Raw genomic sequence first — 15,335 nt, forward strand, 5'->3', positions numbered from 1 at the left:
GAGTCTGCAAGGAGAAAATTCTCTTTCTCTTCTTCATTTGTACAGCTCCTGTGGTTCAGCTTTTGTTTTGGCCTCACCTCTTAGTGTAGGTTGCCCTCAGGCTTCTGTTCCCACCCAGACAGGACGGGGATAAAGCATTGGCTGATTAGGGGCCTCTTCCTCACTCAGGCAGGAGGGAAGGAGGGGTAAGGTAGTTACAATTGGAGTGCCGGAGGAGCCTGCTGCAGCAGAGGCCAGAGTGAGGTTGCAACAGCCTGAGGCGTGCCCTGTGTTCTGCTGGGGGGGTTGTCCCTGGATCACAGGACCCTGGCAGTGGTGGGCTGCACAGGCTCGCGGGGTGGTGCATCAGCGTGTGGATAGTGACCTGTTCTTGCACACAGGATTCTTGGTGGCTGCAGCAGCAGTGTTAGCATTTCGTGCTCATCTCTTGTGTCTGAGCTGGTAGCCAGAGCTCATGCCCATCTCTGGAGCTCTTTTAAGCGGTGCTCTGCTTTCTGTGGGCAGACAGGGAAGGAATCCCCTCTCCTCGCGCTCCCTGAAACAATGGTCTCTTGCCTCTTAGACAGGCCCAGAGTTTTTCCCGGACTCCCTCCCGTCTAGCTGTGGCGCACTAGCCCCCTTCAGGCTGTGTTCATGCAGCCAACCCCAGTCCTCTCCATGAGCCCGAGCCTCAGCTCCCAGCCCTGCCCGCCCCGGCGGGTGAGCAGACAAGCCTCTTTGGCTGGTGAGTGCTGGTCGGCACTGATCCTCTGTGTGGGAATCTCTCCTCTTTGCCCTCTGCACCCCTGTTGCTGCGCTCTCTTCCGTGGCTCTGAAGCTTCCCCCCTGCCCACTCCCCATCTCCACCAGTGAAGGGGCTTCCTAGTGTGTGGAAGCTTTTCCTCCTTCACAGCTCCCTCCCAGAGGTGCAGGACCCATCCCCATTCTTTTGTGTCTGTTTTTTTCTTTTTTCTCTTGCCCTACCAAGGTACGTGGGGATTTTCTTGCCTTTTGGGAGTTCTGAAGACTTCTGCCAACGTTCAGAGGTGTTCTGTAGGAGCTGTTCCTCATGTAGATGTATTTCTGATGTATTTTTGGGGAGGGAGGTTATCTCCACATCTTACTTCTCTGCCATCTTGAAGGTCCCACCCCCAAAGTAATGGTTTTGATTGATTATTTAAATTTCCTTTTTTTGTAGTTAAGCTGTTTTTTTCTTTTTCTTCCTTATTTCAGAAGTAATATTTACATTTTTAATATTTATCGCATTATAGGTACTTAAAGGCATCTCAGTGTAGGAAGTAGTGAAATCTGTTGCATTTATCCCTTTGGTTAAATTCAAAACATGCTAAATAATACTTTTGAAATTGTTTTTGTCTCTCTGAAGTTGCTTATGAGATATATTGAAAGATTAAATCAGTCTCACATGCGCGCTAGCAATAACCATCATCCTCACTTCTTGAGAAAGACGTATCATATAAATCTAGACTGCTAGGATTACAGAGACCGTATAATTTGACTCTTTGGGTGGACATGCGTAGCCAGTCTTTTTCTTTTTTAGTTTATGAGGAGGTCCAGCAGGCTGGTTTATTCTTAATAACCACCTGGCCTTATGTAAAGCTATAGTCTTTTATCCAAAACGCTTGGGACTTGGTGTGTTGTTATTTGAATTAAAAAATATATATTTTAGAAAGTAATACAGTATATATGCTGGCTGATATTTTGTATATGATGTAACATTCTTAGCAGGGTCTGAAGAGCCACTCTATAATTAAACATATTAATATTTCTGCAGTGAGTTGTATGAATATTCACATTAACTGGGACAAGCGGATGGAAGAGCCTTGTATCAGTTTGGGTCAGTTATGAAAAAACTTTGGATTCCAGAATTTTTTGAATTTCAGATAATCAGTGGTGAACCTATAATAAATTGTGTTATGTATTATAATATTAATAGGTGTAATGCCTTTTACAAATAATTTAAAATATAACAAAATTATATGTCTTTATTTAGTGTTTATCAGTTTTTCCACTATTTCACCTTTTATTTCATTCTCTAAAATATTTTCTTTGTACAGCTGTTGTATTCTCGAGGATTGCTAATTGATCTTCTAATCAAATCTAATGTTAGTCGATATGCAGAGTTCAAAAACATTACCAGGATTCTTGCATTTCGAGAAGGAAGAGTGGAACAGGTACTGTGCTGAGCAAGTATTGTAACTGGGTATGATTTTGAGTTACTGTGTTTTATTTGGGAAGGATAAGCAAATGAGACTGTTATTTTCCTGGTAAAGCAGCAAAATCCAATCCTGCATGGTAATTAACAACTGTAAATAGTAAGAGATTGCCAATTAAAATGTCTAATGTTAATTTTCTCATGATTTATTCTGCAGCTTGATGTTGGTATTGAGAAAGTGTTAATTTCAGACAACGTTGCTAGATTTGAGCTGTCATTTGTTCCCAGTTAGGGGTGACATGCTGGTGGCCTTTTAATGGCATAAAGAGCAACTTGGCAGGATTAAGTAAGAGAGCTCACAAGTTAATTAGCTCTGAAGTCAACAGAGATGTCATAAGAACTGATGGAAAGTAACATGAAACAGCCTGATTAGAAAGGAAATAATAATCTTGTTATACTTAAAGGGAAAGAAAATGTCATTTGGAATACTTGTATCACTAGGAAGCAGTTTCTTAACTTTTAAAATCATGTTTTTCAGGTTCCTTGCTCCAGAGCAGATGTCTTTAATAGCAAACAACTTACTATGGTAGAAAAGCGAATGCTAATGAAGTTTCTCACATTTTGTATGGAGTATGAGGAACATCCTGATGAATATAAAGGTATTGTTTTTCATTAAATTTGTTTCCTTACATTATTTGAGATTTCTTATTATTTTAATATGCTTGCTCTGATTTAATGAGCCACTCGCTATGCTTTTAGAATATTTTTACTTTGCACTGTCCAATAGGTTAGCCTCTAGCAAAATGTAGCTATTTAAATTTAAATTAATTAAAATAAAATAAAATTTAAAATTTGTTCCTCAGTCTCACTAGCCACACTTCGAGTGCTCAGTGGCCACATGTGGCTCGTGGCTACTATGGCTACAGTGCAGCTGTAGAACATTTTTATCATGACAGCAATTCTGTGCTGGGTGTTCATTTTTATTCTTGTTAATTAAACACTGCTGTCAACTGGTTCTTCATAGATGATACTACCTTTTCATTATCCATTAATTTTTTAATCATTTTTTTAAATTGAAGTATAGTTAATTTACAATGTTATGTTAGTTTCAAGAGTACAGCAAAGTGATTCAGTTATATTTATATTATATATATATATCCTTTTCATATTCTTTTCTGTTATAGTTTATTGCAAGATATTGAATATATTTCCCTGTGCTGTACAGTAGGTCCTTGTTGTTTATCTGTTTTACATATAGTGGTGTGTATATGTTACTCTCCCACACCCCCATCCATTAATTTTTTAATCAGTCTTTTAAAAATCTGTATGTTTTTTCATTTTTCCAGGATCACTTTTGCTTGGAATGTTGAATTATTTATTTTGATTGATTAAAAACAAGCTAGATAGTATGGGGGTGGGAAACCCTTGGATTAGGCAAAGATATGGATGGTTTCTAGTCTTGGCTTTGACCCATCTCACTGTGTGATCTGGGACCAGTTACTTCAGAGTTTGTTGAAAGTTGAATACACCACTTTAATATCAGAGCTTTACACTTAAAGTGCATTGAGCTGGAAGAGTTATCCAAAATAGGAATATACTGACAATTCACTTATAAAGTTACAATGAGAAATACAGCAGTTTTTTTATATTAGATGGAATATTAAAAGTCTAGCACTTGTTCTTAAAGCTTCAAGTCCATTAGATACTGCCAGATTGTTCTCCACAGTAGTATAAACTTATATTCTCTTAGGAAATTTTTATAATTTTTGTTTATATTATTTCTATAAAGTTTTTGTCTACCACTAACAGTCCAATTACATTTTTTCTGTTCTTGGCTTAAAGGGATAGTATTTAGGGGATCCTTATGTTTTGAGGTGTGATTATAAGGCAGTAAGACTGATTCCACTAGCCATACAGAAATTATTTTCATTACCTTTTAGTCATAGTTCATTATTCGTAGTTTTAGGAAGAAATAGCAATTCAAAAAAATCAAGTATTACTCTATCGTTTTCACCAAAAAAATTGCCATTTGTCATATTTAATATTTCAAAGTATAATTATTGGCATTATTCTGCAGTTTTAATGATAATAAAGTAAGATTATTGCCAACTGTGGAAACCTGTTGTGATGATTAATGAATTATTTAATACTTTTCTAATTTTTTAAATCCATAAAATACTAAACAAAGAATCATCATCTAAAGCTTAAAAATTTTATCATTAGTCCAATTAGGATAGTGAGATTGTTTCTAGTTTTTTTTTTGTCCTCCCACAATCAATGGTCTCTGTCTAAAATGTAATAATAGGGGCTTCCCTGGTGGCACAGTGGTTGAGAGTCTGCCTGCCGATGCAGGGGATACGGGTTCGTGTCCTGGTCCGGGAAGATCCCACATGCCGTGGAGCGGCTAGGCCTGTGAGCCACGGCTGATGGGCCTGCGTGTCCGGAGCCTGTGTTCCGCAACAGGAGAGGCCACAACAGTGAGGGGCCCGCATACCGAAAAAAAATAAAAATAAAAATAAAATGTAATAATATTACCACCTGTGTCCTTTGCCAAGTGTTTTAAACAGACCTGATCTCATTTTTGTGCAATGGTTTTAAATAGAAGTTTGGTTTTGATTTTAATTGATAAATTTTCATCTTTCTTTTCATAGCCTATGAGGAAATTACATTTTCTGAATATTTAAAAACTCAGAAATTGACCCCCAACCTCCAATATTTTGTCCTACATTCAATTGCAATGACATCAGAGACAGCCAGCAGTACTATAGATGGTCTCAGAGCTACCAAAAACTTTCTTCACTGTCTTGGGCGGTATGGCAACACTCCATTTTTGTTTCCTTTATATGGCCAAGGAGAACTCCCTCAGTGTTTCTGCAGGTAAGACAGGTATTGGTTTTCTTATCTCTTTTAAACTAATACTTGAATAACAGATGAAAAATAGACAAAAATGAGATTTAGTCAAGATTTAGTATATGCAAACATATACTTTGTTGTCCTACTCTTTTATAATCTGTTTGCCTGCCTACCTACTTACCTAAATGATATAATTGGTCTGGCCTGTTTTTGAACTTTATAAAATAGAATCCTACTGTAAATTCCATTTTCCACTCAGTATTATGTTTCAAAGCATCATCCTTGTTGTGTGTGGTTATAGTTAAACTTATTTTCATTGCTACATAGTATTCCATTTTGAATATACCACAAGTTATTATTCTATTTGTCTGTTGATGGACACAGGGTTTTTCCAGTTTTTTTTGTTATTAACATCCTGTGTATGTTTCAGAGTATACAAGTTCAAGATTTTCTCTAGTATACATATCTAGGTGTGGAATTACTGAGTCATGGGATATATGAAGGTTCATACAAGATAGTGCCCAGTTGTTTCTCCAGAGAGTTGTACCAGTTTACCTCCCCCAGCAGTATAGTATATAAGAATTCTCATAGCTCTACATCTTTGCCAACATTTGATGTTATCAGACTTTTTAATTTTTGTCAGTCTAATTCACATAAAGTATCATCACATTGTATTTTTATTTTACATTTCCTGGATTACTAACGAGGTTGAGTGTCTTCTCTTATGATTATTGGCTATTCATGTTTTCTCTTTTGGGAAATGCTTGTTCATGTCTTTTACCCATTTGTCTGTTGGGTTGTTGTCTTTTTCTTATTGATTTGTAGGTGTTTTTATATATTCTGAATACTGATCTTTTCTCAGTTAAATGTGTTGCATGTATCTTGCCTTATGGTATTTATGATGTGTGGAGGTCATTAAGATTAATGTAGTCAAATATAGCAATCTTTTCTTTTATACTTAGCACTTTTGGGGGAAGTAGAGCATAGTAGTTAAGAACCTGGACTATGGAAACAGACTGCCTAGATTTAAATCCTGGCTCCTCTATTTATTAGCCATGTAACCTTGGACAAGTTTCTCAATCTCTTTATTATGTTTTTAAAGAATCAACTTTTGGGTTTTTTGATTCTTTGTATCCTAGTTCATTAATTTCTGGTTTTTATTATCCTTTATTTTGCTTTCTTTGGGTTTTGTTCAACTCATCCCTCCCCTCCCCTGCCCTTGCAAATTCTTAGGGTGAAACCTAATGAGTTAAATAGTCACATTTTAAATTTTCTAATATAAACATTAATATGGTAAAGTTCTAACTATTGTTTTGAATTTTACACAGTTATTATATATTATTTTCATGATCTTTTAATCCTAATTATCTTAATTTCCATTGTGATTTCTTCATTGACCCATGAGTTATGTATTTTAAAATAGCTAATCTGGTTGATTCTTCTGCACTTACCATCTCATTTAATTCTACTCTGTATAGAAAATATGTCTTTATGGTACTAATTCTTTGAACTTTATGACTTAGTATGTCATCAATTTTTTAAATAATTTTTCCACGTGTGCTCAAGAAGAATGTGTTTATCTAGTTGTTGGTTACAGGGCTCTCTAATTATTGCTCTTGAAGTCTGATAAGTCAAGCTTTGAGTTGTCATTTTCAAACTTTATTTTTATTGAAGTGTTTTTTCTTTGATCTGTCAATAATAGAGTGACGTGTTTTGAAATCTCCCATTATGATTTTTGATTTGTCAGTTTCTCCCTATAATTCTATCAATTTTTACCTTATATGTATTTTGAGGCAATTTCTTAAGATCATATAAATTTATAATTGTTTAATCTTCCTGATGAATTTAAGGTCTTGCGTAGTCTGCTGACTTTCTCCAAACCTAATAATATATTTTTTTTTCTTAAAGTCTAGTTTGTCTAATATCAAAGAGCTACTCCAACTTTTTAATATTTGCCTGTTATATCTTTCTCCATCCCTTTATTTTTCAACTATATTTAGAGCTCTAAATAGCATATTATTACATATTTTTAATTCCATCTGACAATTTCTATCTTTTACCAAGTAGTGTAAGTGCAGTTAACAGGAGTCTGTTCCTTCCTTCTGAAGTATATAATTTTAAAAGTTCCTCTAGTTTATGCTCTGGGCGGTTAATGCTTACTAGTTTGTGTGCATATAAAAATAACTTTTTTTTTGCCTTTTTTTCTTGAGTGAATATTTGTTAGGTAAACATTTCTACATTGGCAGTTCTTTTCTCTCAGTACGTTAACATTTTATTCCACTGTCATTTGGGTTCCATTTTGTTGTTGTTTGATGTCAGCCTAATTGTCATTTCTTTATAAGTGATATCTCTTTTTTCTCAGGCTGTTTTTAAGATATTTTGTCTACAGTGTTCTGCATTTTCACTACAGTGAATTTAGGTATTGGTTCCTTTGTATTTATCTAGCTTGATATAGGTCAAACCATATGAAATTAACAATATTAAAACATTTTGACCTACAATTCCATATGGTTCAAACAACTACATTGCAAGTTCCTCTATCTGTGAATTGTCATTTATTATTTTAGATAATTATCAGTCAGTATCTTGCAAATGTTGTTTTTATCCATTGTCTCTTATTTTCACCTTTTTGGAACCACAAATAGGTATGTTTTAGAACTTAACATTCTCTCTTCCATGTTTTTTAATCTTTCTTTCATATTTTCTGTTTCTTTGTCCTTCCTGCTACATTCTGGGTACCTAATAAAGGTCTGTTTTCCAGTTTATTAATTCTCTTCACCTGTAACTAATCTGCAATTTAACCCTTTTTTTTTAACTCCAGTATTTTTATCATTCATTTTTAGAAGTTCTGCTTTTCCCCCCAAATCTTCCTTGTCATTGTTTGATAGTCTCTTTTGCTTGGTCATTTCTTTCATATACAGATATTTTATATTCTGCCATGTGTTGTTTCTGTTGATTTATGTTAATGATTTATTTCCTTGTGCCATGCTTATTTTTGACTGAGAGTTTGCATTTGATTGATTTTAATCTGTGGAAATCTGGGGCCCCAAATTAAGAATGCTTTCCTTCAAGAATTATTTGTTTTTTCCTTCAGCCGGAAGGCACTAAAGACTTGGGACCATTCTAACTCCCTTCAGGGGATCCTTGCTTAATAAAGGAACCCCAGATACAGCTCCCACACTGATACAGGCAACACAACTTGGTTTTTGTTTTTTTAATTGCACTGTTTGTTGCTCAAAGCTTTGAGTTCAGCTCAGGGTTTGTACTGTGCATATGTGTGTTTGGGGTTGTGGATTTCCTATGGACATTTCTCTTATTTCCTTCACTCTCAGCAGTGCAATAAAAATTATGTTTAATGTAAGAAATAGTCTTTTGTTAGTAATAGGAGGTCCCTTCACAGTATCTAGTCCAATATGTGATTTTATGAATGGTGGTAAGAATGATATAAATTTGAAAGTAACTTAATTCTGAAAGATAGGTCTGTGTAATTCCAGACAAGTTCTTCCTCCTCCACCTATTGTCAAAGTAGGGATGAATGGGCAGTGTCATGTCCCCCAGGACCAGAGGTCCTCCTATCAATTGAAACTAATAGGGGAGTTCTAGGGTAAGGATAGGGTAAGGAATAGGGACAAAATGAACAGTTCACTGGGGAGTGAGCAGAAGCTCACTGGCTTCCTTACCAGCACTTTATGAAAATGGAATATTTAACCTCATTCTTATTTTTTCACAAAATCCATTTATTTCCTTTCCTAATTCATATATTTGTCAATATATATTTAATGTCTGTTTATTTGTTGTTTATAAGGGAAACAGCATTTAAAAGTTTCATTTGTTTGTCCTGTACTGATAAAAAATTTGAATGACACTCTTACGTGTTGAATTCTAGACAAAGGAAATCTTTTTCACCAAAGATGATTGTAACCTTCTTAAGGCTGAGGTTTTATCAGCCTTCTGTATCTTTTTATCCTCTGCAAACCTATCTCAGAATTTTGTGTGTGGTTCATATTTAATGTTTGTTATAAAAATTATATCTAGCTCTCTCCAATTTGAAGTGAATTGAAATTTCAGGGAATGATATAATTAAATGTGTATGTGTATGTGTAGATAGATATTAAAGACAACAACAAAAGACTGTTTGAAGTAGTATATTAAACTTTTGGGTGGTTCTTTGGTAATTAAGGCAACTCTGAGTTCTTCCTACATATTATATATATGAATCTGTGTGTTTATAAATTACAATAAAATATATTTACTTGGCCTAGGGATATTAACTTTTAATTTTATATTTGATTCCCTGCATAATGCTTTATAATTTCATATAAATATTGTTCTGTTTATATCCTAAAGTACTAACACTACCACCATCTATACATATACATAGTCTACACTTTTTATCACCAGGTTATCAGAATTAGGTATCACCTGTTCTGTGACTTCTAACCACCATTTTATATTCTGTTTTAATATAACCCTCTTAAGCATTTCTCACAGCCAGTTACAGTGTGTTCTCATCAAGGCTACTGTCATAAATGGCATGCATGCATATTTATGTGAAGGATTCAAAGACTTTTGTAAGTCATATCCTTGCATTCTAAATGAATTCTGCATAAACAGTATAACATTTTAACTACTGGAGATAACTTTCATGAATGAACACCCTTTGAGCTTTTTATCAATTTAAATAGGTAGGGTTTTTTTTCAGCAAAGAAAATGAAGCTTATTTATTGTACTACCTACTACCCATTGATATGTCAAGATACATAAATTGAACCATACTGGAAGAAAGTCATTGAAACCTATATATTTTTCTAGTCTAGCAAGCCATAGAATTTCCCCTACTGTATATTAGTTGGTTAATATTTTTTCTGGCACACTGGGCAGGATATGTATGCAGTATATAGGTTTTTAAACTCTCACACTATATCTTCCAAACAGAAGTCCTTTATAAGCCCTAACCAACTAATTTGTTTCTGTTATCTGTGTGGTTGGTAACATGGTAGCCTTTAGAACTACTTTCTAGTTCAGAATGGGTTTCATATACTGTGTCATGTTTTCATAACCTATGAAATGGAGCAGTACCTGTGGGAGCAAACAAACTCTACATTTTTTTTTTATAAATAGACTTAGACTACCCAGAGATTGTTACTTGTTTTTTGTAAAGAGAGAGAATTTAACTAATAGTTTACTAGGTAATTCAGCCTTCCATTCTTCAGATTTCAGCCTACATTTTATTTCCTTTTTTTCCTTTAATGTAATGGGATTGTTAAAACATACAGAATGAGTATGTTTTACTTTTAACATGTAATATAAATTGTGTGTGTGTGTGTGTGTGTGTGTAAAATCACCACTGAATATTTTGTACCAAGTATTCGCATTCAAATATCATTTTCCTGAGTATTGTATATGGAAAATTGAATAGATGTGCGATCTACCTCAGGAAATTGTGGAACACACATTGATTAACTTAGAGCTTTTTAAAAAAGAGAATGAAAGAACACCAAAAGTCCTAAACATATAAGTAACTTGCTCAAGATTATAGGAATAGCATGGAACAACAGGAAAGGGAATCTCACATTTGATACATTCAATCAGTAATGGCAGAAAGAATGGTGCACCAAATGGGCCACATAGATGCTACTATGATTTTGTCATAACCATGGAATTTGTTTTTTAATATAAAGTGTAAGGTATTTTATATTTTGTCTTTTTTCCTCTGCTTTAAAAAAATAACTTCTTTAGTCCAAAGTCCAAGATCAAAACATACACTTTACTGAATGTTGTATTGTTCCATTTGGAGAACTCATAGTATAAAACATCTCTCAGACCAAAGTAACCTGCTTATTTTGTTCTGTAATAACCAAGTTTTTTTATTCAGAGAATTTTCAGAAATCTAAGATATGTTAGTTAACCTGGATCAACATATTTGAAAACCAAGAGAAGCCTTAAAATTGATGAAAGATTATACTGATGGAAAATTTTATGAGTTTATTTATGGCTTCAACTGCATGTGAAGTCAGAAAAAGCTAAATTGAGATGGCTTTTTACTGTCTTCCCCCAATGTTCTTACCCCTTCACCCCAACAAGTGTGGGCTAGATTACGGATCTAGATTCTTTAATGGTACATTTTTCCCCCCTCATCAGCATTCTCCTTAATCTCTCATCTTGTAAAAATCTCCCTACTATTTTGCTAGTGATATAACAGAAAATCTTAGAGTTGGAAGAATGCTGTTACATTGTTTTGACCGGTTGTCTAATTTTACAAATGAGGAAAGTTAAGGTAAAGGGAGGCTGAGGCTAGAAAGCAGATTTCCTGGTATGCATTCTACACAGCTCACTTCTTCTACAGTGTTTCTTTAAACAGTGTTTTCTGGAAAAAATTGAGGAGATAGTTAATTAAAACATTGTTATTTGGGGGGAATTTAAATATTTGTGGTTTAACAACTTGTAATTTGCTATGATTTCTTTTCTCACAGTCAATGCATAGTCATTCCCCCACCACCACCCACCACCCCCACAAAAAAGACAGGAGAGAATAAGGGCCATCCTTACCATGGTCTAGAAACATGTTCTGATTCTATGCCCAATAGGAAATACCAGTTTAGATGAATAAAGAAATTATGTCAACTTCCCAAATTTACCTAATTGATAAAGGTAAAAGGAGAAACAGACCATGAGCAAATCGATCTCACCCCCACCCCTATAACTTGTATGTATGCATTTGATAAACAGTAATGCAGATGAGCCCAGTAGCAGTTATGTTTTATACATTTGGGGGACCAGTTAGCATTGATCTGTTTTATGCTCCAAATCCCATTGGTTTCCTCCCACAGTGTCATAAGTAGAACTCCACGATACACCTAGGTGCAGAATCTGGCCCTATGTCTAATTGTTGGTAGATTTGACCAATCCAAATGTATGTGTGTATGTATTTATGTAAGGCTTGATTATTGAATCAAGCCTTAAATATTTGAAATTAAATGTTAAAAAATTGCCAGAGTGAATTAAAAAGAAACGGATTAATTAATTGAACATCAAGTATATAAATCATATGGTTAAGAAATATTTTCATAGTGGATCGCTACACACTATTGTTTTGCAGCAGTGCAGCTGAATGGAACTGCATTGAAATATACCAAAGGTTCTTAATCTAGGGTCCATAGGTCCTTGGAACTTATATATAACAGGTTATACGTATATCTTTATAAAAATATTTGTAGTTTCATCAGATTTTCACAGGCATCCATGACCTAATAAGGGTTGAGAACCATTGTGAGAATTTTCTATAAAAGAAAGCATTATTTTTTTACTCAGATAATCATCCTTAAGAGCTTATAAAAAGAAGAGGTTCTAAAGAGTGAATAACAAAGGTGCTTCTGGGCTCTAAAGACTGGGGAGAGACGGGAAAACTTGAAAATATTGCTATTGGAACTGTAATTTACAAGTACCTCTTTGGGTAGATGCAAGCAGATATCTGTGCTCTAGTGGTGTGGAGGAGAAGTAAGTTTAGCGCAGTGAACCAGAGTGTACATTTTAGAGCCAGACCAATGGGGTCAAATCCCGGTTTCACCATGTACTAGCTGTGTATCATTGTGCAAGTTATTTAACCTCTCTGTGTTCCAGTCTCTTCAATTTTTCCATGGGGATAATAATAGTAGTATCTACTTCATAGATTGTGAGGCTTAAAGTGAATTAATATCTAGAAAGTGCTTAAACAGTGCTTGCCTTAGTAAGTACTACATAAGTGTTAGGTGTTATTACTCTTACTGTTACTATGATTATGATGATTACTGCTGCTGTTGCTGCTGTTGTAGAATGCTACCAGGACAAGTATGAGACCAAGTTAGGAACTGAGCTAGATTTGTGTTCTAATCCAGTGGGTCAACAAACTTTTTCTGTAAGGGTCAGATAGTAAATAGTTCAGGCTTTGCAAGCCATATGGTTTTGGTTGAAACTATTTGCAGTCTTAGACAGTATGTAAAAGAATGGACATGGCTGTGTTCCAAAACAACTTTATTTACAAAAATAGGTGGCAGGTTTTCCAACCCTAGTGTAATCAATTGGATAGACTTGTGCCTACAAAACATAATAATAATTTTTTTAAAACCCTGATGCTAGGAAATTGCCTGAGTGCAATACCTGGTATTTATTGGTCATTCATTAAGTATTTGATGGACAAATGAGTGAATAGTTGGTATTTATGAATTGCTGCAAAAATTAGGTGTTAAAGGGCCCATAGAGCAGTATTTCTCAAGCTTTCACTTACGTCAGAATTTAACAGATTACTGTGTCCCATTCCCAGAGTTTCTGATTTGTAGATCTGAAGTGGGGCCTGGAAATTTGCATTCTAATAAGTTTCCAGATGTTGTTGATGCTGCTTGTTTAGGGAACACTGCTGAAGAGGAAGCAGCCAGGGGAATTGCTCTCCAGGCCCAATTCTAATCAACAAGAAGGAAAAGATTTAGTTAAAGTGACAGAAAACTTGTGAAGAAGCATCTCTGTCATTTGTTATAAGTTTAATTATTTTCATTTCTTCCCATTTTAATTCAACAGCTATTTTTAAGCACCTGTTCTCTACTTTATACTCTCCTAGGTGTAGTGGATATATATGAAAAAGAATATGACATAGTCAGACTTTGATGGCAGTGTCAATAGTGTTTACTGTAGTTGAGGAAAGAAAATAAAATGCACACTCATGGGCCAATTAAAGAATAAGAAAACATATTTCATCAGGTTCCAGAATGTTCAATGCAGGAATGAATGCTATCAGTACTCAGAAATGATTTGAAGGAGCCTAAACAGATATGATATGAAATTAATTTAATCAAAGCACACAGATGACACTTAGGAAGTTATAGGAATCTCAGACTGCTCTGTTAACCAATCCATTTCTAGGAAAGAGCAAGAAGATTGGGCTCCACTCTATGCTAAGAACCATCAGTGGTCTGACCCCACCTGTCATTGAACATGGTCCATTTCTGTGAGATACATAACTGTTCTAGAGGCTCTTGATTTAGGCTAGTTTCTCAATTGAAGTATTGTTGACATTTTTGGCAGTATAATTCTTTGTTGTGATGTTGGAAGAGCTGTCCTGTGCATTTTAAGATGTTTACTTAGCAGCATCTCTGGCCTCTATCCACTAGATGCCACTACCTTCACCTACCTACTTGTGACAGACAAAAATATCTCCAGACATTGCCAAGTGTCCCCCAGGGCAAAATAATCCCTGTTTGAGAAATATTGGTTTAGTCCAACTCAGTATATATTTAATTTGGTGTAGTCTACTCTAGTTAAATGTTGACAGGCAGGGAGAATAAAATGTTCTTTCAGGTCTTTCTTACATTCTTCTTACTCAACTTTTGGTTCTATAATCTGGAACTATGTAAAAATTCTTTAAGGAACAGAACAGTTTAAAATCTCTTGGCACTTGAATCAATGGAATAATTCATGTAGGTCATTTAGCAAAGCATACCTGTCAGGAGATGTTAAATAGCCATTAAAAAGCAAATTTTGGGGTAACATGTAATCTTAGTAGGTAGGAAAAAAATGAAAATACTGAAAAAATAATAATAAAGCACACAGACACTCACTTTTATAAAGAAATGCAAGCCCTATTTCCCACCCTAGAATTCCACCCCCAGAGTTAACCATTGTTAAGTTAGTTGCATATCTTCCCATATTTCCCATGCTTATACATATATCTATGTATGAACATGTATGTATATGCATACTTAAAATGTTAAGGGATGAACAGTTCTCTGGTATATGGACCTATGTGCCATAATTTATTTAATCATTTTCCTATTGTTGGTGTCATCATGCTTAATTAAATTATGTCTTTATTATATAAGAAATATAGGGACTTCCCTGGTGGTCCAGTGGCTACAACTCTGTGCTCCCAATGCAGAGGGTCTGGGTTCCATCCCTGGTTGGGGAACTAGATCCCACCTGCATGCCACAACTAAAGATCCCGTGTGCCACAACTAAGACCCAGTGCAGCCAAAATAAATAAATAAATATTTTTAAAGAAATATAATTTCATGTACAGAAATTTTGGAAAACAGGAACAGAAGTATTACTATTGATTATTATAGTTAAATCCCATCACCTGTTAACAATAACCACACTAAATATTTTGGTATATTTTCTTTTCCTTTCTTTCAATCCACACATTTAAAGAATACATGTAATTACAATCCTCTTAATTTTTTTTTTAATTTGGCCATCTTCAATTATAGCATAAGCCAACTTATAGCCATCATCTTAAAAACACATATCTCAGATTAAAATAGACAGCAGTGGAAGGCTGGTATAATAATAGGCATTCCTCAAA

At 34.9% G+C, this 15,335-nt stretch overlaps 1 protein-coding gene across 2 annotated transcripts in view; it reads left to right on the plus strand.

The window, feature by feature from the left end:
- Nucleotides 1-15,335, plus strand: part of CHM (CHM Rab escort protein) — a 201,503-nt gene that overhangs the window by 85,240 nt on the left and 100,928 nt on the right. For both annotated transcript variants that reach the window (XM_081222066.1, XM_081222067.1), the window contains exons 6-8: nt 2,055-2,171; nt 2,691-2,811; nt 4,804-5,029. In XM_081222066.1, the coding sequence (XP_081078192.1) occupies nt 2,055-2,171; nt 2,691-2,811; nt 4,804-5,029 (464 nt within the window). The remainder of the gene's footprint in view (nt 1-2,054; nt 2,172-2,690; nt 2,812-4,803; nt 5,030-15,335) is intronic.

Source organism: Mesoplodon bidens (genome assembly GCF_964165515.1).
Source record: "Mesoplodon bidens genome assembly, chromosome: X".
Classification (NCBI taxonomy): Eukaryota; Metazoa; Chordata; class Mammalia; order Artiodactyla; family Ziphiidae; genus Mesoplodon; species Mesoplodon bidens.